Here is a 20,719-nt window from a genome sequence, read left to right on the forward strand (position 1 = left end):
TTACCTTCTGTACTAAGTTTACCTGAAAATTCGTCCAAGAGACGCACTGCAACAAAGACATCGTTTTTGTCCTAATATAATTTCAAAGGAGCGGTAAAACATGAGAACTTCTTCCTGGAAACCATTTCTTATAAAAGTGCACCGACGTAATGTCTTCGTTCCTGCAGAAGCATATTTATTTATTTATTTAAAATACCTTACAGGCCCATTTAAGGGCATTGGTTAAGGGGGGTACACAGAGTAAGTATTTCAACGGGAGTAAACAACATAAATATTAATACAGGCAGTCACAAGATGGGTAAAGCAAAGTTCAAAAATGTTTGTCTAGGCTAAGCTTTAGACAGCGTAAACACAGTACACATTCAAACACTCATACACACAAAAATAGAAAAATACAAGTATGAAAAACAGGGAAGGAAATCAGGTCAACAACATCCTTATACAATGTTTCTACTGGAAGCTTTGCAATTCTTCGCGAAAGGCTTCACGATTTGTTAAGCACGCAATGTTCCATACTGTTATGACACGTGGCAGTGCTGATGCGTTAAATGACAGTGTATTGCCAAATATACCCAAGAGATGCGCAGGATGTGTGATCAATAATTATAGCAAGAAATTTTTAAAAAGTAGTATTATAAATTAATGTATTTCCATGGCTCACACGCAGTGGACAGTGTCGTTACATTTACGGCTACCTGCTCAAAGCTGATTTCCTCTATGCATTTCACCGAGAGTTGCTACATCATAGTAACCGGAATGCCAACTGGGAATTCGTTGCGCGAGGCCGCCAGTATGCAGTCATTTTCATGCGCACTTCGCAGGTCCCGTGACCACTTTGACTAATGCTAACCCATCAAAGTGTCCTCTAAGATGCACAGATGTCTGCTTGCCGCGACTAGAATTGATTTTTGCTGTTTTCTTTCTTGTAGCTCCTTCGGACAAACTCAAATGCTCGGTGAACGAAACACGAACGACTGAATCGCCCGACTGCGGCGAGTGCAACTGCCTCTACTTAAACCGTGCGGACGCGAGACCTCCTAAATGCACCTTGAAGTTGGTACTAGGCTGCTTTTGCAGAGAACAATCTTTCTGTCGCACAAGCGACAGAACCAAATGCGTTCTCGCGCGAGATTGCTACTGACGAGAGAATCCTCGTTCTGCGAATGAATAAACATGTAGATCATTGTTCTTGAACGAGGTATGCTTTCTTTTGTTTGTTTATGGCTCTTTTCTTCAGCCTTCACTTTCTCGTCTTGAAGAACAGCAAAAGGCATTCAGGAAGACAGACACTTGGCAGTAAGTGACTTGAGGCGCAGGGTAGTCAACGACGGCAGACCGAAAACAGCCCGACGACGACCACGACGAAGGCAGCGGCATGACGACCACACTTCATTGCCATGAAATACAGGATGTTCGTTATATATCGCTCTCAGTCTGTCCGTGAGATCGATAAAAAGTGTGTTACACCACAACTACGCACAACCGTGGTACAATATGGCGGTGCACGACAGCGTTAGAAGGCGAGCGTCGCTCTCTAGCGTTGAGCTCAAACTCGCTTTCTTTGGGCATTACCGATTTGTGCAGTAAAATGGGAAAACACGCGCAAGCAGTATTAATATGTCTTCCTTGCGAGTTAAAGCCATTGACGAGAATTGTGATGATGATGGCGGTGAGGGCGGTGATGATTATGATGATTTCTGTTGTCTTATCCCTCCGCCTTTTTCATGTTCATTAAAACCTCTATCTCGATATTGTACAGCTACGTATGTCTGTAACCAGTCCGGATATATTTCTATTTTTCGTACATTTTTACTACCAATACTGTAAACGCATCTTGCTTATCTCGACTCCTGACACGTTAATATGTTTCCAACAGCGTTGAATCCAAGCGCTGATGGAAGGTGGACATTCCCTGTCCATGAATACCAGCGCTTCAAGCTGCGGCAAACTTTGAACAAGCTCCTGAAACGCCTTCCTTGGCCAAACTATGTTGTCACACAAGTCATGAAATGAACTTTAGCCCAGAAAAATTCAATTTTATACCCACGTCATGCATCCCACCGTAATCACCCTTTTTTGTAGCCTGAATATTAATGCGATATAAGTTGAAGTGTGGCGCGACGCAGCAGGTGAGGGAGCCGCTGCTGCGCAGAAGAGCCAAACCCTTGAAAGAACACAATGCTGGTGCGATGAGAAGCGCCGGCAGCCGTTTCGCAGGCGTGGTACCTTGATGTGGAATGCGCGTAATTAGAGCGGCCGAAAACCACTTGCTTCTCTCAGCGCCCAACAAAAGCATTGGATAATATCGCTTCACATTTTTCTGTACGTTCCGCTCAGGGCAGTGTATGCACGGTCTAGTATGGGTGCAGCTGCTCGGTAGGAATTTTATGGAGTGCGCCCGCACAATGCCCATGTCAGCAGCGGAACGCAGAACGTTAACCTGCCTTCTACACAGCAGATTCAGCGGAGCGTGACGGCACTTACACTTGGCTTGTTTTTTTTTTTTTTTTTTCCTTTTTTTTTGAGCCATTCAAAAGCACAGCGCATCTGTGGAGAAATTCAAACTACCCACGCTTGGGCCGCGCATGCGTAAGAGATACCCTAACAGTACGACGGCGCTACCGGTACACGGGTGTCCTTATAATTGCTACTGTAATAATACCAACGCAGGCGGCGACAGAGGCTCCAAATTAAATGATGCAGTGGGCAGAAGAAACTTTTGCACAAGACGATGCGAAATGTAGGTATGCGAAGGACCGCAGTGCTTCGGTGATGTCCCGTTTTTTTCCTATCTGTTTGTTGATGACAACTACTACCACTGCCATGACAAACATATTCTAGATTTGCACTTGCTCGTAATTCCCATAGACTAGGTGTTCCTTTAAAGAAGTACCGAGTTATATACGAGGGTTAAACCGGCTCAAACCTTCATAAGTAGCACCCTCTTGTTGAGTTGTTGAGTGTGCACCAGCATGGAGGAAGGAAATAAACTATAGGAGAGTCCATAACGTTACGCAGCCAGCCTTGGCAAGCGAACTCTCCGTGAAGCAGGTCCCATAACTTTTTAGTTCTCAGTATCGGCCCAACACTTGGCCTCTGAGACTCGGCGTACGGGCCGAGAATGTTTGGTTCCTTATAGCTTTTTTTTAGATGGTGTCCGAAACCCGAAGTCTATGACATAATTCTGGCTACCGCATTCGCTTCCGCCGCATGCAACCAGCAAACGCATACCCTTCGAGATCTGCATCTGCCTGTCCAGATGCGCCACCACGGATCTGGACACCACCAATCCATGCCTAACACGTGACATCTGAGAGCCAGCGTATTGGCCGGAGATGTTTGGTTCCTGGTAGTTTTTAATTGGAGCGCAGTTGTTCGGCTGCCCTGCTGTAGCGCAGCCTGCAGAGCGGAAGCACTAACGCCTACCGCGCACTCTGACGTCACGATCACGTGTCGGGCCGATACGTTAGGCTTTAGTCGTGCCGCACAATGCTCTCTCCTAATTCTTGCCCTCCTCCATGTATACCAGTATATCAATTCGAGTAGCAGTTTGGTTCATATAATTTGGAGCGCTTCGGCTTTGTATAACACTTACATTGTATCCCCGCCTCTTTTGTTTGAGGTTGGGCCAGAGCAGATATTTGATACGCGGCAAATAAATATAAAAGCCCTGCCGATGTACGATGCGATGTCCGATCCTGCCGATGTACGCGTGGTGCCGCCAAAACGGGGTGATTCCGCATCGCTTCGGCTGCATAAAGACCCGCGTAATCAGTTTTGGGCACTGCGATGCCCTGGGACACCCCTTAAATCCTTCACGGCCCGTCGTCGACGGTGTCTTTCGCGTCGTAGTGGCCCATCCTTAGACGGCACTTCCGCAGCATTCGGCGTCCTGGAAGTTTGGGGGTTCAAATCCGTGCGACGCGAGGAAGCTGCGCCTAACGTAAAAAAACAAATAAAATTTTTTATGCATCTTATACATAGTAACGCCATCAACTTCCCGCTATGTGGCATTACACACTACCCCACTACATAAGCCTTATAGTATAGTCTTCGCCATACTTAACCCTAACCCTCCTCGAACACTTTTCTGCCTCTAGTGTGGAGCGCGCATCAGGTTTCTGGTTCAGTGACTTGATTGTGCTGACTCAATGTGTTGACTCAGTGTGTGTGCCTTCCACAGCATTCGGTGCTTGCTCTTTACGGGCTTCCTTTTTTAAATTATAAGCCCCTAGAAATGTATATTCATTCAGCAGAGCAAAAAAATGGGCAAATGGGATTAAATTCATGGTTTTGACCAGCGCAAGAGGCGAAGACGAACAAAGCGAGATGACAAACATCAGTTCCATGTTTGTCGTCTTTCTTTCTTCGTCTTCGTCTCCTTTGCGCTAACCACAACCATGAAATTGTATTCATTGTTAGGGCTAAGTATAACAGTGAGTGTATACTTCGGACACCAAGACGCCGGCAAAAAATATTCATACAATCAAACTCACTACTTTAGGCATTCAATGTTTACGTAGAAGTTGACTCAATGCCAAGATGGGTGCCAACAGATGTAAACACACTGTAGTGTAAAAGTTGTATATAAAAAGAGGTAAACTGCCTCAGACAGGCTGGCCGATGTTCCAAAGATGAACCTAACTTTATCGAAGACGCCCTCGTCATCCCTGGCGTGTTAGTTGGCGTGTCAAGTAAACGTCGGCCAGCCTGTTTGTTTACCCTGTTTATACAACTTTCGCACTACCGTATCAGAATATAAGTAGATAAGTAAGAAATTGTAGTTGCGAATATACTTGTGTGTTCTAGGTGGTGTAAGCGTTCCAAAATAACGCCACCAGGGCTATTACACAGCGTCTGTTTCGCCCATGTTTTGTTGTTCCGTAAGCTATTGTAAGCTTTCTCATGTTACTTGTCCAAATAATCATTCATATCAAATCGCGGTTTACTGTAAACGCAGGTGTGAGCAGCCACGTTGTTTGCTCCACCTTGTGGCGCATACATTATATTTAGAGAGGGCGCGGAGCTATTACTCCAGTGACCAACAGTTTTTTTACTTAGGTGCTGGTGTAAAGCGTCGGTAGCGAAATAATCACTGCCGTGCAGCCATCTTTTTTTTTTATCATTGGTTTACCACACCTATGTAACACAATAAACGTTTCTAATGCAGTGAACTACGACAAAGCGTCACAAGATGTCGCTACCGGTGTTGTTACTGCCGTCGACGTCACCGGTAACCCGGTTAGTCTACTGAAACCCGGTTTTCCGTAAAAATCAGGGTCCTTCAATACTTCTCTTCTGGTCAGGAAACTCCAGCGTACCCATATAGGGGCGTTTCCTAAGGCCCCCGCAGTGGACGCACAGCGGAGGAAGGAAGCTGCCGCGCCGCGTCGAACAATGGTTCGCTCATGCCAGCCGAGATGTGTTCGCTGACACTACCTAGCACTTTCCGCCACCGACTCTGATCAGCGACGGTTTGGCCACACAGAATCTGACGCACCGAGCGCCTGCGACTACCGCAAGGGCGGAGCGCAGAGCCACTCAGCAAGCCGCACCGACGCGAGCTGGCAAAGCACGTGAATGTCCCAAGATAAGGGAGTTGAGGGCCCAAATAAGACGGTCGCTCACGTACCTTGCCGCTTGGGTCTCGTGATTGGCGCTAGGCCTTCATTCTGCTCGAGTTCCCGCGCGCCGTGACTATACAGTGTACTATAATGTTCTAGTTCACTATACCGTGACCGTGCTAGCCCCGTCAAAGCCTCTCCCCTACGTCACGCGCCACGACCCAATCGGAGGCCCGCGTTGCATGACGCCTCGGGACGCGGCCGCGGGGCTGGGGAAAACAGCACGGGGCCGAGGGACAGGCGTTCGGAGGTTGCTCGCACTGGCGAATGAGCCCGGAGCCAGATAAGATTCCTATACCACCAGAGGCACAGCAGCGCCTCTGGTGGCACCTTCTGTCCCCATATGAAATCTCGAAGGAGGTTTCCTCATTCGAAATAAAAGTACTGAAGGACCCTGGTAGTACGTATATAGACAAGGTAAAACTTCCTGATAACAGGCCACCTACATTTTGCGTTCCGTTTAGGCACCGGGTTCCAAATCGGTACCAATATATCCGCCAGAAATTGGAGGACCGATGTACTACTGAAATCGACGACCCGTTCAGGAGCTCCATTATTTCCGGGTTCCAGATCTCTCTTATGTGCCGAGTAGATGCGCAACGCGTTGAGGACGTAGGCGTACATTTTCTTCTCCCTCTTTACGGCATCCTTTGCTACCAGTGTCAGCACCAATGAAAATACGCCCGCGGCAAAACTGAGCCAGACCATGAAGGTGACGAAACTGCCTTCGCTGAACTCGTACATAGCCTGCGAAAAGGCGAAGGCAAGCACTGATGGATAGGATGAATAAACAACCAGTTACAATGTTCGAGAGTTACGGAGACCAAACATCTTAGTTCTTGAATGTGAACTTCAAGTTTAGTTTGTTAATCTTAAAAAAAAAGATGGACAGCGAACCTAAGGCGTTATTAACACCTCACTAAAGCCTGCCCTATCAAACAATAAGAAAATGCAAACGTTGGCAGGTGATAATCACATATTGGTTACAATAGTAGTGTGAGCATATACAGTAATGGTAAAACAAGTACACCTTATCAAGAAAGCGCCAAATACAGGTTATCGAAAACAGTGCTACATGCGCAGAGAAAGGTCTCGCTAGGACAAACTGAAACAGTCCAGTAGCGACTATGAAGCGGCGGCGCGGCTTTCAAGTTCAGTTGCTGTAATATATATATTTCGGCAGACTCTATTGGCGTGAGTTGTCTCGGATATCAATGCAAATACACATGGCCAGTTTTTCAAGTTACATGGCAAACAAAAATATTGCACATAGTGACGGGACCGCTTAAAAGACTGTTGACAACGGTGATTCTTTGGTACCCTTTTACCTCAGTTATACTACGAACAGCAGTTATGCGAAAGACCCAGCACCAGCGGCTCTCCGGCATCTGGTCCGATGACGGGCGTGTTGTTTTCTGTGGCATCATTCTGCACTGATACCGAGTGAGTCCTTAATATCGAGAGCCGACACTAATAGTTCAAAAATGGCTCGCCACCCCGGCACTACGAGAGTGGATATCCAGCCAAGTTGTTGCAAAACCACCACTACAACTGCTGAGGGTGATATGCGATGCTTTATCGAAGGTTCGGATGCTTGTTTTGAGCTTGTTCTTTATTGAATAAACGTATGCTGTTCTGCGTGTTGCATGGGTGATTTCAATGAATGTATGCACTATTCGCTTCACTTTGCTGAGTGCTCGCAGCCCCTGCATTACGAGGGGGATGAGCCGTTGCATGTTTGCTTACTTAGGGGTTAGGAGTTATTACTGATGATGATAATTTTTTCTTCGCGGACAGGACACCAAAAATGCCGGCCACCGAGAAGCTAACAGCTTCGGTGTAAAAGAGAGCTTTCTTCGCGAACTCTCCCGACCTTTGCTGACCGTGGTTGCCAACGCAACCGTCGCTATACACGCGTCATGTGAGGTAGCACTTGCGCCCTCAAACACCGGTTTCGGTAGGACTCGCGGACCAATAAAGAAACCGGCAAACAATACTTATCCTTGGCCCTGCTCCCGTTCTCCGTCGTGCTTCTCTCTTACACCTCTCCTCAACTTTCTTCCCTCAACAAACATCAGGCATTGACTTCGTCCAACTGACATCACTGCATCGACGTCTCATGACACGCATTCACAAAAACTCATGTTCTCTGCTTCGGCACAGCTTGTAAATGCGTGCAAACATATTGGCACATGAATAGTTTACATTTTTTAATGAACGACGCCTTTTTTTGTGTGTGTGTCTGAGCCAGTCGGTGTTGCAGTGTTGTCTCCCAGCACAAGGTGCACCTTTTAGTATCGGAAGTTTCTTCAAATGTCCTCTCAGGTTCTATGCGTTGTCTTTTATAAGCGAACCTTGTGTAATCCAATTGTATGCGCGACACGAACTGTGTAGTACTTTCTGGAAGGAAGGCGACCACCAGCAATTATAGGCTGGAACCTTCGACGCACCACGCATGAAGGCCGACGCACTCGACCCGCAGATAATATTTCGAAGATCGACGAATGTGCTCGTCACTGTGGTCCTGCCGGAGTGTAGCTTCTTTTGCTGAGCACAAGGTTCGCCCTACGACGACTTAGTTTTGTGACTTCGCCGTTATGCAATCAATTCTTCACTGGTACGACAACATGACCGGTATTTTATGCCATTTTATGACCTTTGTGATGCATAAACGTAAACGTATGCATGTAATTACACGCCGCATAGGATGACAATAAAAAAAATGTACGCATCGCATTTAGTTTTCATTTGTTTGGTAGGACTCGATCGATTAACCGCTTCGCGAAAGATTCGCTTCACATAAATTAATTAAGGACTGATACTTACTGATACTGACTGATACTCACATGAATAATTAAGGACTGCTACTTACAGCGCGAGACGGGAATACAGAAGAGAAGGAACATGAAGAAAGCTTGAGCGTAATAGAACTTTTGCAAGCCTGCTATATTAAGAAAAGTAGTAACACCTGTATGAGTGACGCGACTGCATCGCTGTATGGCGCGAAAAGGTCATTTTTGAATTATAATGTGCTTTCTAGATACAAAAATTCAGTGTCATTTCACTCTGTGAAGGTGGATGACCAGCAAAGCTGTGTTATGTGGTGATTGACCGTGGCTCCGGTGAAAACTTCCATGTTGGCGGGATTCACTTCTACGCTGCCAACAACCGCGCTCGTCGCTCGTCCGCACCGTCTCTTATCTCCACACGGCTCTGACCTTTATGCGCCGTGCATTCGCCACTCAGTTTCCGTTGAAGCGATAGACCGCACGTACCTTCGCCCGCTGCGGCGTATATACGCTCGCTGCCAGCGTTTTGACAGTCGTTGTCTGCAGTCGTTCAGTGTGATCTATTCCTGTTTGTTTGTGCGCGCTCACACCACGCTTGTTCATTCAGTTAGTAATAGTCGGGCCACATTTTCCAACGCACACTACACATGCAATGCGCCCGGATCGGCAGTGCAGCACTACAGGTGTGTCCCTTCGCACGCGATGCCCACGGGAAGCGCTTCTCATCAACACCACGGTTTCACACGCGCCTTCTCGTGGTCATCGAGTCTCTCTTCATGTCGGTCTACTTACGCCGCAGCACACCTGCTTACTTAATCAGCTCATGTTTACTACAATTCATATTGCTACCAAAGCCGCTCACCTTACTTCGTATGACATTGCTGTGTTGCTATCGCATTCATTGCTTCACCCTTAGGGCGAAACTGCACATTTTTTTGAAAGACGGATACACCAAGAGCAGCGCGCGTACTACCGCTGACGCGCTCACGTGGCCCCAGGGATGAGCTACGTTACGTAATGAAGAAGTAAACATAAGTTCCTGCGAAAAGTGCGGTGTGGTGCACTAGTTTTTTTTTACAATCCCGAAGTTTAAAAACGCCGCCATCGCGACGTTTTCATACGACGCCACAAGGTGGCACTACGCGTATACTTCCGGTCTGTTTCCGGACGCGATCTCCTGGAACGTAGCCTATAACAGCGTCTGAAATTGTTTTACGATCCCGAAGTTTAAAAACGCCGCCATCCCGACGGGTCTGAAATTGGTGATCTATCTACTTCCGTTGCCGGGCGCGATCTCCTGGAACTATAGCCTCTAACAGCTTCGTTGTAATATTGTGCTTCCCTCAAGCTTTCTTCATGTTTCTTCTCTCTGTGTTGTCCGTTTACCGTCTCGCGCAATAAGTATCCGTCCTTAATAATGAACTCAATAGGCCCACAAGATGTTCTGCTATACGTTACTATTTTTATATAACTTCTGGCGTCATAGTTATACCTGCAAAGAGCGACGAAACACTAATGACAAATAAAGGCGAAGGAAATAGACAAGACACGCACTGTGCTTACAAGCCTCTTAGATAGCTTAAGGATCCTAGATAAGATTCCAGATAGCGCTATTCTGCCTTTCCCGGTCCTCTCCTCATCTAATCGTACTTCTATGTAGAGCGACGCTAGCACCCCCAAAAAGTTGTAAACATCTCGACACGCGTACAAAAAGGAGTTTCTAGTTCGTGTCGTACTACATTCATTATCAATACTCGTTTCTAAACTCTATTCCATGCAATAAATCCTTATTCATGTGTATGCTAGCGTGAACCATGCTACATGAAAAACTTTGGAACCTTTTGGGGCACTAGCAGTCACGTGGAAATGCGACGTGACCTCACTACGCCAATCACGCACGGCCAAGTACGGGAGTGTGCAAGGATGAAGGGGATGGGCGGTGGATAGATGAAAGGGTAGCGTTACTTTGAAACTGTGTCTAGGGACCTAATTATAGCTATGACTCGTAAACCCAGGGATAGTTATGAACCCGCATCCACTTGCAAACCTTTCAGTCACCTCTGGTCTTAACGACCATATGCCAAAGTCCATTCATTCGCCACTGCACATCGTTGTGGGCAGCCATAAAAATTCACCGACGATTACGATGCTCCCTAATGCGAAATTTGAACGCAGCTTTCCGAGTGTTTTGAATTCTACCGGTTGCGCCACTCATTGTTCAGAAAGAAAGCGCGAACGAGGAACGCATGTCTCGCGCGGAGCGCATTCTCACGCGCATTCTCTAGCGGCGGCTGCGCGGGTGAGGTAGCGCATGCGCAGTGGGTCCGAAGGACACGCCGGCGTATTGTTTCCATATATAATATCGCTGGACGCGCTCGCCCAGCGCTCGCCGCATGCCTAGTAATTACGTCATCGGCGCGCTACGGCGCAGGCTACTACGGCGCCATCGCGTAGTCTCGTGTGGCACTCTGCTTTCCTCCTCACCTTTTTGCCGTACTCGCCTCCTCGCGCTCTCTTCGCTATCGCCATCTTTCATCCCCCGTTGCGCTCCGCTTTCGCTCTTTGATCCTTCGCTGTGCTCGTTCGCTCGGTTACGCCGAGGTACGCCGACGCTCAACGCGGGAACGGGCGCCTGCGCTCTAAATTAAGTTCAGCGGCGGATGGATGCGCTCGACCCATTTCCTGGCTTATCTCTATAAAAGGCGAAGGCGGAGTAGCGGTTACGGATACTATTACCAGATGCTGTGTAGTCCATTAAAGATGCAAAGAACAAGACCTAAAGATTTCGCAGCAGCTCGCCATTATCTTACGGATTTTTACAGCAAATACCGGGGTCTGTTTGACTGTCTGGATGTAAAGGAGGATAACGTGACATTCTAAGGGAATCAGACTCACTCTGCCATTTTTTAGAACTATTTTGCACCAAAACGGCTCAAGTAGAAAACATCCTGCGCCCGTTCTGTCGCACCGGCGCTGATGTTCTCACGTGAATTTTAACTATAAGGAAGTTTTAATTTCTGAGGCTGAGTATTGACTGCTTCATTCCAGCTTTATTCCAGAGAAGCATGTGCATATGCATGGCCCTCAGGACAAAAGGCCGGGTGGGGGGGGGGGGGGCGCAGCGGCTTCGCGGTGCTTCCTTCCCCAGATGTGCGTGGGGTATGGCGGTACGCGCAAGCCAATGAGTATAGATACAAGTGAAAGATCATTTTATGAACCTCCCCGCCATTCAAAAATTACGCAACGTAACATGAACTAAAAAGAAAGCAACTACGTAATATCGACATAACATGTTTTCAATACTAAATGAAGAAGAGTAGCAGAGCAATGCAAAGCAAACACACATACTAATGAAAAAATTTTCACCGAACTGGGAGAGAGATCGCTGATCGAGGTGCGACATAATCGAAACACGTTTAGTGCGGAGGGCTCTGCTTTGTTTTTTTTTTTTTCTACTTAGTGAAAGCAAAACCAGATTTCGAAATAATATTTTACCAGCCTAAACTTATTTAGGGTCTTAATAATTGTTTCTGATGTAATGTCATGTTTCTGTTCAGGTTATGCATGTACATCAAGGTCAAGCCATGCTTTATTTATTTATTTACAGAATACCTGCGTCGCCTCGAAGGCACTATCGCAGGGGGGGGGGGGGGGGGGGGGGTTCCAGAAAGATGCGGTAAATCATTCACAGAAATAAACCATAAATACACAATGCAAAGTAACATCAAGGTGGAACATACAATGAGTTAAAATTTTCTATCTGATTTCCGCGCCTCTATCAAGCTGCAGCTCGCAGCTTCCAGCCATTCAAACCAGTCCAATATTGATATTGGGGAAAAAAATTCGTTGGCCCTTCCTCTACCGGGAACACGGGGCACGCGAAGCTTGTGGTAACCTCTTAATTGGGTGTCGCGTTCCCTGGCCTTGGCGTTCGCTACCCTTCGTTGACGCTGGCCTTCTGTAAGACGGGCTTTTGACGTGGGATCCGCTGTCTGCCGCTGTAACCGAGCTCGGGCTTGGGCTGCCTTTAACTCAAGAACGGCACGGCGAGCGCGAGCCTGTTCCCGGCGACGTTTACATCGTTTCTTGTCGAAAGCCTGTTCCGCTACTGACCAAACAACGCGTAGTCTTCCCATCCGTTTGCCGAGCGTGCACTGAAAAGGGGACCCGACGCAACGCGCGCGAGGCCCTTTGCTTCCTTTGCCCATCCCCCAGCGCGCGCCCCCTCCTGATTGGGTGCTCCCGTCGCGTGTTAACGGGCGCGCTCCTCCAGCACTGTACCTCCCTAACGTTTGTATCTCCAGTGTTTTACCAGAGGTTATAGCCTTTCCCGCCGTTTTCCTTCACTTGCGCGAGACGGTTTTATTTTCGGTAACACCTTCAACGACAGACACTTGTGAGGCAAGGCAAGCTTCGCCTGAAAAAAAAATGTAGGAATTGATTTAGTGTCCACTTAATGAAAACGCCTTTTCATAAATACCTGATGGCACACGAAGCAGCATATTCCCATGGGCGCGATTTCTGAAAGCAACATGTGCAATATGCTTCGCGTCCTTATCGATTTTCAATAATTCGCTGTTTCATTGTGAGGGAGCGACGACCATTGTACGGGATGACGAATTAGTTGTGTCGCTTCATACCTCGACCTTGTGGCCGTTCTCAGACTCTGCAAGCCGCACATACAGGCGGGCCCCCCAGCACGGCGTTGTGACGTTCGGCGACGTCGGGCACGAATCCAAGAGCGGCTGGCGAACCGTGTTTGGGCCTTGCAGCGCGCAGGTGAGGTGTTTGCTGAAACTTTCGTAGGTCGCCAGCAAGCCCGCCAGGAGGAACCACGAGAGCATCTCCTGTGGTCAAAAGGCGTTGAAGTCTGGTTATGTTAAAGCGCGATAGCTTTTTTTTTTTTTGGCTGTGCCGCATACTTAACGGTTTGTGTGCTTCTGTCTGGCCGTTTATGTGCGCTTGGCAGGGGCCTACATACATACACGCATGTATGCATGCTTGTTTGTACACACACATACATACATACATACATACATACATACATACATACATACATACATACATACATACATACATACATACATACATACATACATACATACATACATACATACATACATACATACATACATACATACATACATACATACATACATACATACATACATACATACATACATACATACATACATACATACATACATACATACATACATACATACATACATATAATGTGAATCTTCCACAGCGCTTCATTGTGCCTTCGATATATATATAAAACCATTATGCCATGGACGCAAAACACCTTTACTAATTTCTCGTGCAACTTACTTTTGACGCCACCCCGTACAAATCTTTTATCGGGGAAGAGGCCACAAGCCTCAGACAAATCCAAACCGATGTTTATCCGCATCTCTTACAACTCCACGCAATCTCCCCTACACAGTATCAATCTAGATGCCCGTGGTGTGGAGTCAGACCAACCCCTTCCCACATTTATGCCCGCCGAATTAAAATGTTCGAAGTAGTCGAATGTCAAATCTTCAAGTAGAAAACCCCGATTCGAAACAAAACTATTCAAAAAATTTCTGGCAGAACTCCGTGGCTATTCAAGTATGAGGCTAGCATTCTTTTGCGACAAAAACTCGGAAAAATAAAAAAAAATTCATTAGAGACCGCCATGGACGAGGTCACGCCCACATTTTACACCTCACTGTATGTCTCCGTGATCGGCCCATATTTTTATACTAAATTTTTGGGATAGGCCGACATTTTTAGACTGCGCTGTCTTCGGGGTCGGCCGACGAGAACGGTTAGGTAGGTAGCCGGAAAGAAAACTTGTCAGGCAATGGTCAGAACGCTATTGGCTTTAAGATAAACCGAACATGAAGCCGACGCTGCAAGTGCGGATGGAGTCTCTTTACAGTTGCTATGGCAACCAAAATCGAGCGTCACGCACTCACCGCGATGCCGCGCAGGAGCAGCGCGACGTTTGCAATGCACGCGGTGAACAGGAGCGCATTCAGCAGGAGCACGAGAGTTGACGCGAGCCACGGGTATAGGTGACGGTTCCTGATGGCGCGCAGCTCGCCCGCTACCCAGTACACCAGCTGCGCCAGGCCGGAGTACAGCGTCGCCGTGCTTATCACCCGAATGGCGAGGTCCAAGCCGAGCAGCGTTGTCGGCAGCATCGGACGGACAAGGGGCCACGTCTCCTGCAGCAGACGCGCCCAAAACAGGAGCCACCGATGAAACGTATCCAAGAGCACGCCGCAAACCAGCGCTAGATATATTAGCCTACACTAATGGATTACTCTTTCGAATCTTTTTTGGAAGAAAATCTGAAGAAGTCAAGAGCAAGCTTCCCTTCTTTTTCAGCATTTTGCGGCGAAAGTAGCGAGATGAAGTCTTTCATTAGCGTAAAACGCCGGGTACTCGGTTTTTCTTTCTTTTGTTTTCTTCTTCTTTTATTTTTTTGGGGGGTTACGGGCAAGCATTTGTTCTTGCTGTGGTAGAAATCGCACAAAAAATACGAAATATAAATGTGCCCGACAACACAGGTTCCTGTTGTCTACTCTCTGCGTTTCGTGTTCTACCAAGATGACTATGTACCAACTAGACCAACAGCAAGTCCTACTCAAGCGTTTGTTTAAAGCACATTTATTTATTTATTTATTTATTTATTTATTTATTTATTTATTTATTTATTTATTTATTTATTTATTTATTTATTTATTTATTTATTTATTTATTTATTTATTTATTTATTAGTATACCCTCAAGACCCAGAGGGCGTTACAGAGGGGGTGGGTACAATGAAAATAAAAAACAAAACAATAAAAGGAATTCACAGGAAAACAACAACATAAGTTTGCAGCTACACCAGTAAGTGTTCGGTAACTGCAGACTTGAACAATGCTTGGTCCTCAGTGGCAGCGATGGAGGGAGGAAGGTAATTCCACTCTCTACTTGTCTTCGGAAGAAAAGAATGTAAAAAAAGATTAGTGCGGCACAAAGGAACGGCTTCTTTATTTGGGTGGTCAACACGTGATGAAAAGTAGGCAGGTTCTGAGATGAATTCCTGTCGAAGTACTTGATTATGAAAAAAAAATTTATGAAAAAGCAGGAGACGGGAAATCCGCCTTCTCATTACCAGGTCTGGAAGTTGAAGAGTGGATTTCATCAAGGTGACACTGGCAGTACGAGCATAATTATTGAGTATAAATCGAGCTGAACGGTTCTGGACCGATTCTAAGGTGTCAATTAGCGTTGATTGAGCGGGATCACATACGGCTGAAGCGTACTCGAGCTTTGGACGGATTAATGTTTGATATAGCTGTAGTTTAAGGTGTGCTGGTGCTTGGCGAAAGTTTCGGCGAAGGTAACCAAGAGTACGACAAGCATTGTTAGTAATGTAGTTAATGTGAGAGTGCCATGATAAATCATTGGATATGTAAACACCAAGGTACTTGTAAGTACTAACCTGCTCCAATTTAGTTCCATTCAAGGTGTAGGTAAAAGGTTCAGAAGTGTTAGAAAGACGCGAGATTGCCATACTTTTACATTTATTTACGTTAAGAGTCATAAGCCATGTACTACACCAGTCAGAGACGCGATTAAGGTCGGCTTGAAGAAGGTAGTTATCTTTTTCGTTAGTTATTCTACGGTACAGGACACAGTCATCTGCAAACAGTTTTATGGATGACTTGATGTTATGCGGAAGGTCATTGATTTATATTAAAAAGAGCAAAGGACCTAAAACTGATCCTTGTGGAACGCCAGATTTAAGTGCGCAGGGATGTGAGGAACAATCATTAGCTGTTACGTACTGAGTGCGGTTAGTCAGAAAGCATTCTATCCATTTGAGGATATTGGGGTCGATGTTTAGCGTGCTGAGCTTAAGTAGTAATAGTTGGTGCGACACTTTATCAAAGGCTTTTGCGAAATCTAAAAACATACAATCAACCGGAATTCTATTATCTAGCGCTAAGATGACATCATGCGTAAAAGACAGAAGCTGAGTTTCGCACGAGTGGTGCTTACGAAAGCCGTGTTGGAACCTGCTGAAGAATGAGTTGGTTTCAAGAAATGTTATAAGGTTAGAATAGATTACATGTTCAAGCATCTTACAGGGGATACTTGTTAACGAAATTGGTCGGTAGTTTAAGGCAGAGTGTTGGTTACCGGATTTAAAGACGGGAATCACCTTCCCCACCTTCCAATCAGGTGGCAAAGTGGAGCACTGAAGAGACTGCATGAAAATGTGTGACAAAATTATGGAAGAGTACATTTCAGTGTTTTTCAGAAATTTCGCGTTTATCTCATCGGTGCCGCAGGCAGACGACAGCTTAAGTTTCCGGATTAAGTTAATGACTCCTTCAAATTCAATCACGAGAAAATCCATTGGAAAAAACCCGCGGTCGCATAGCTGCGGCACCGAAATTGCTCTTGAATCAGAAAAACATTGCGAAAAAACATTGTTAAGAACGAAACAGCATTCTTCGTTGCGCAGTGCACGCCCATCGTAATCAGTAAGTGTTATTACAGTGTCTTTCATTGGTTTAACGCTTTTCCAAAACTTGGATGGGTCAGTAGACAACAGCGAAGGAAGCGTAATGTTGAGATAGTCACTCCTGGCGTTTTTGATAGAAGTGCGATATGCGGAAAGAGCTTCGCGATAAGCGTGCCAACGAAAAACACTGCTGCCGAGCTTTGCAGACCGGAAGAGGCGCTTTTTCTTATTAAGAAGCCTTTTTAGGTTTGTTGTAAACCATGGCGCTCGCTGCTTTTTGGATATAACTTGTAGTGGTACGTGCCTGTCGATCAATGAAGCGACTTCGTCTCTAAAGAGGCTCCAATTCTGCTCGAGTGACCTGTCAGAAAAGCCAGGCATATAATTATCGATGAACTGTTCCAGTTCCTTATTTATCGCTGCATAGTCCCCTTTCTTGTAGTTTCTTATAGTTTTGGTAATAGTAGTCCGGGGTGAAATGTCGACGTTTAAGGTAAATTCAAGGCAGCAATGGTCACTAAGACCAGGAAAGTAAGTCAGTGAGTGCACTAAGTTTGGTGTCGTGGTCAGGATCAAATCCAACACGTTAGCAGACGTAAGGCCTACTCTTGTTGGTTAGGCATACGGAACCCGATCGGAACCCGATCGCAGTAGTGGTTCGTTAAAGCACGTAAATACGATCTTGTATCTCACCGATTATTTAAAACCGGGTATTTGAACCAGCAGGGTCATTATACTAAAACATTATTTTCACGCAAACATAATTCCTTGTCCGTCACGTAGTACTGGAAGCACTGCAAACGACTTCTTTACCTTTATTCCTGTTCCTAATGTGTACGGGGGAAGGACAGTTAAAGAATAATGGAGCCATAGTTTGAAACTTTCTACTCCTCTATTTGAGAACCTAAATTATTTAGTAAAACAGCAGTAGATCAGCTCAGATCTAGCAGAATATGCGGTGCGGGCGACCGCCACCACAGCCAGTGCAAGCGTATTTGTTGGCAGAGTAGAAGCTGCTCCCCCCCCCCCTCCCTCCCACGTTGCCTTCCCGCTTTTTTGCTTTCGCGTGGGAGATTGCGTTGCCAGTTCTGCATCTCTTCGATAAAACTCCTGCCTATTAGCACGCTGCGCTACTCTTCAGCCCGCTATTGCAATTGTCATTTCATAGAGTATGTTTTTGTGCAACATCAGTTCTGATCTGTGTGTCCTTGCCGTCATTGTATCCCCAATGACTTGCCTTGCTTCTTAGTTGTAATTACCAATTCGACACAGTAAAAAAAGCTCTTTTTTATTCCAGTGTAGGATCTGTGAAATGCATATAAGCAATTAAATTAAATTCAAAAGCAGTGAGTAGGCGCCACCAAGTTTCGACACGTTAAGGAGAACTGGGGCGTGAAATTCAGGAAGGCATGGCCGCCTGTCTTTCGTTAAAGTCATTTTGGGCATTATTAGGGTTTCACTTCATGAACTACAGCCTCATTTGAATTTCCGAAAGTGTAATCTGTCAACCAAAGTTAACTTCACGTTTACTAATGAAACAGACTGTTGAAGGAATTGGTACAAGTTCGTAGCTACAAAACCGCGCATGAATCGAGAACAAAAAAGAAGAAAGACTGAACTAGCTCCTGTCCAGTGGCCCTGTTGTCCTTGTTTTCGTCCCTTGCTTGATTTCTTAGCTAGGTACGTGCTTATGTTTGGCATACCTTTAATATAGCATTAAACATTGATAACTCAAACCGTACAGGTATTGGAACTCTTCGAAAAGTTCCATCTCGGTGCTGCTGAGCTCGATGTCGCGGGTTCAAACCCGGCCGAAGTTCCCGCATTCCTATGGGGACGGTGAACAAAAACGCTCTTGTACTACATTGGATGCACGCTGAAGAACCCCAGGGGGGTCAAAATTATCCCGGAGTGCCACGCTACGGCGTGCCTCAATCCATATTGTGGTTTCAGCACGTAAAACCCCACAGTTACTTTTTTTTCTATCTGCATTCGCCCAGCGAAATAAGCCATGGTAGCACAAAAAAAAATACGGAGCCATACCTTTTCATTACGTCTTTTGTCCAAATAGCAGCGATGGTGACGTCAGTGTTACGTCACGTACATAGCAGTATTTTGTAATTCACCCGCTGTGGTGGGTCAGTGACTCCGGTGCTGAGCACGAGGTCCAGGGTTCGATTGCTAGCCTCGTTGGCCTCGTTCCGTTGGGGACGGAATAGAAAAACGCCCGTGTTCTTAGATTTAGGGAAGTGTTAAAGAACCGGAGGTGGTAGAAATTATATCGAAGTCCCAAATTATGACGGCCCTTGTAGCTCGCTTTATAACTCACTATATGCGGTTTCGAGACTTAGAACGTGGAATCTTTTCGCAACTTCCTGCGGCACCAAAACTTCTGAGAAGTTAAGCTCATTTTTTTTATCAATTCGGATCCGCAAGACGACTTGTCTTCTGACTCCTGCCTTGATAAAGACAGTCTCTCTTGCGAACGTTCGTTCTTTCCTGAAGCTCTCTTTGTTCGCCCGTCGTTGATAAAATAAAGTCTCGATTTCCATGTGATCCCATTATCTTTTTTTAATAACGAAACAGTCAGTTCTCTAACGATACCTTCAATGCGCACTGTGTTAGTCCAATGAAATGTTGCATTTCATTAAAATATATTAATTAATCATATAGGAGGTTATTACATTCTAGTGCAATTTTTATTAGTTCCCTGTCAATTCAGTAGGAATTCGCACTGGGTGCATATTAGTCTATATGGAAGTACTATTAGTGCTTGTAGAGTGTGATGGATCTTGCTGATAGGCTAAGAGAAATATTTATTAGGCAAGCCATCAATTAGGACAAACAGCTGGTAAAGCTTTCTGACCATGTAAGTTGTAGTAGCAGAATAAGCTCATGTACATTTAGTGTTGGATCTTGTATCGTCATTGTAGCCAAATGACAGTTGGTTTTGATGGGGTTTGATGGTTGCACGTGGTGAAACGATAGGTGAGTAATTGAAGTGAATTGCCATTGCGTGTTTGCGTATAAGTTTCGCAAACTTAGCGTCAACATTTGGCGGACCTAGTGAGGCAAATGGCTACCAATCTGCTAAACGGGTCCTAATTAAGGCCAACGTTTCCAACTGAAAATCCCGACATTTTACTGGGCTGAGGCTATTGGGCACCAAGAAACAAATGGACTCCTGGTTCTACCTACAAGAACTTATTAGGCTAATAGGCTATTACTTGTATTATAGGCCACTTGCCTTTCTATTGGAAACTTCGCTAGGATTAGTCGCGAACCCATTTGGCTGATCTTGCATATAATGGTCACACAGTTTGTTACCACAGCACAGGAGGCAAGAGACAAACGTTTTTTGTGCTGCAAAGGCCTAAGCGCAACGTTTTAGACTTGGAGGTGACTCTACTGTGATCACTAAGCAGTGCGTTTTCGACTCACCCAGCAGCAAAAGAGATAGCACAGGTCGTCCAAGTCGAGGGGGCCTTCGGGTTCCGGCAGGTCGTCGCAATCGCGCTGGCTGTTCCTAGAAGACGTGTGACGCTCCCGGTCCGGCTCGGTCAACTCGGTGTCCGCTTGTGCCTTGGCTGCTCCTTGTTTTTCGACTGTCTTTCCTTCGTCTTGTTCACCTGGCGGCGCGTCGTCCCCTGCTTCATCGCGATTCCGTAGCAGCACCCACCCGTCGTCTGCATCAAAGTCGGCTTGCTGCTCTTCCCGGTCGCACGGAGCCATGACCTCGCCTTGTCTCTGGTGGAACTCCGGGAAACGGCCAGCTGAGGCCTCTGACCCCG

At 46.1% G+C, this 20,719-nt stretch overlaps 1 protein-coding gene across 1 annotated transcript; it reads right to left on the bottom strand.

The window, feature by feature from the left end:
• Positions 1-3,559: 3,559 nt before the first annotated feature.
• On the bottom strand, positions 3,560-20,719 carry LOC125947287 (uncharacterized). Its single transcript, XM_049671704.1, has 5 exons — positions 20,370-20,719; positions 14,380-14,631; positions 13,054-13,260; positions 6,071-6,371; positions 3,560-3,938 (listed from the first exon to the last, which is right to left on the bottom strand). The coding sequence occupies exons 1-5, from the start codon at positions 20,658-20,660 to the stop codon at positions 3,772-3,774; spliced, it is 1,218 nt and encodes a 405-aa protein (XP_049527661.1). The 5' UTR covers positions 20,661-20,719; the 3' UTR covers positions 3,560-3,771.

Source organism: Dermacentor silvarum, chromosome 7 (assembly GCF_013339745.2).
Source record: "Dermacentor silvarum isolate Dsil-2018 chromosome 7, BIME_Dsil_1.4, whole genome shotgun sequence".
Lineage (NCBI taxonomy): Eukaryota > Metazoa > Arthropoda > Arachnida > Ixodida > Ixodidae > Dermacentor > Dermacentor silvarum.

Excerpts from the sequence above, each read along its gene's own strand:
- LOC125947287 (XM_049671704.1), bottom strand. The coding sequence starts at position 20,660 with ATGGCTCCGTGCGACCGGGAAGAGCAGCAAGCCGACTTTGATGCAGAC. Across the intron at positions 14,632-20,369 it reads GCTATCTCTTTTGCTGCTGG|GAGACGTGGCCCCTTGTCCG; the intron begins GTGAGTCGAAAA and ends CGTCTGCTGCAG. Across the intron at positions 3,939-6,070 it reads GCCTAAACGGAACGCAAAAT|GCGCAGCTTCCTCGCGTCGC; the intron begins GTAGGTGGCCTG and ends TTTTTACGTTAG.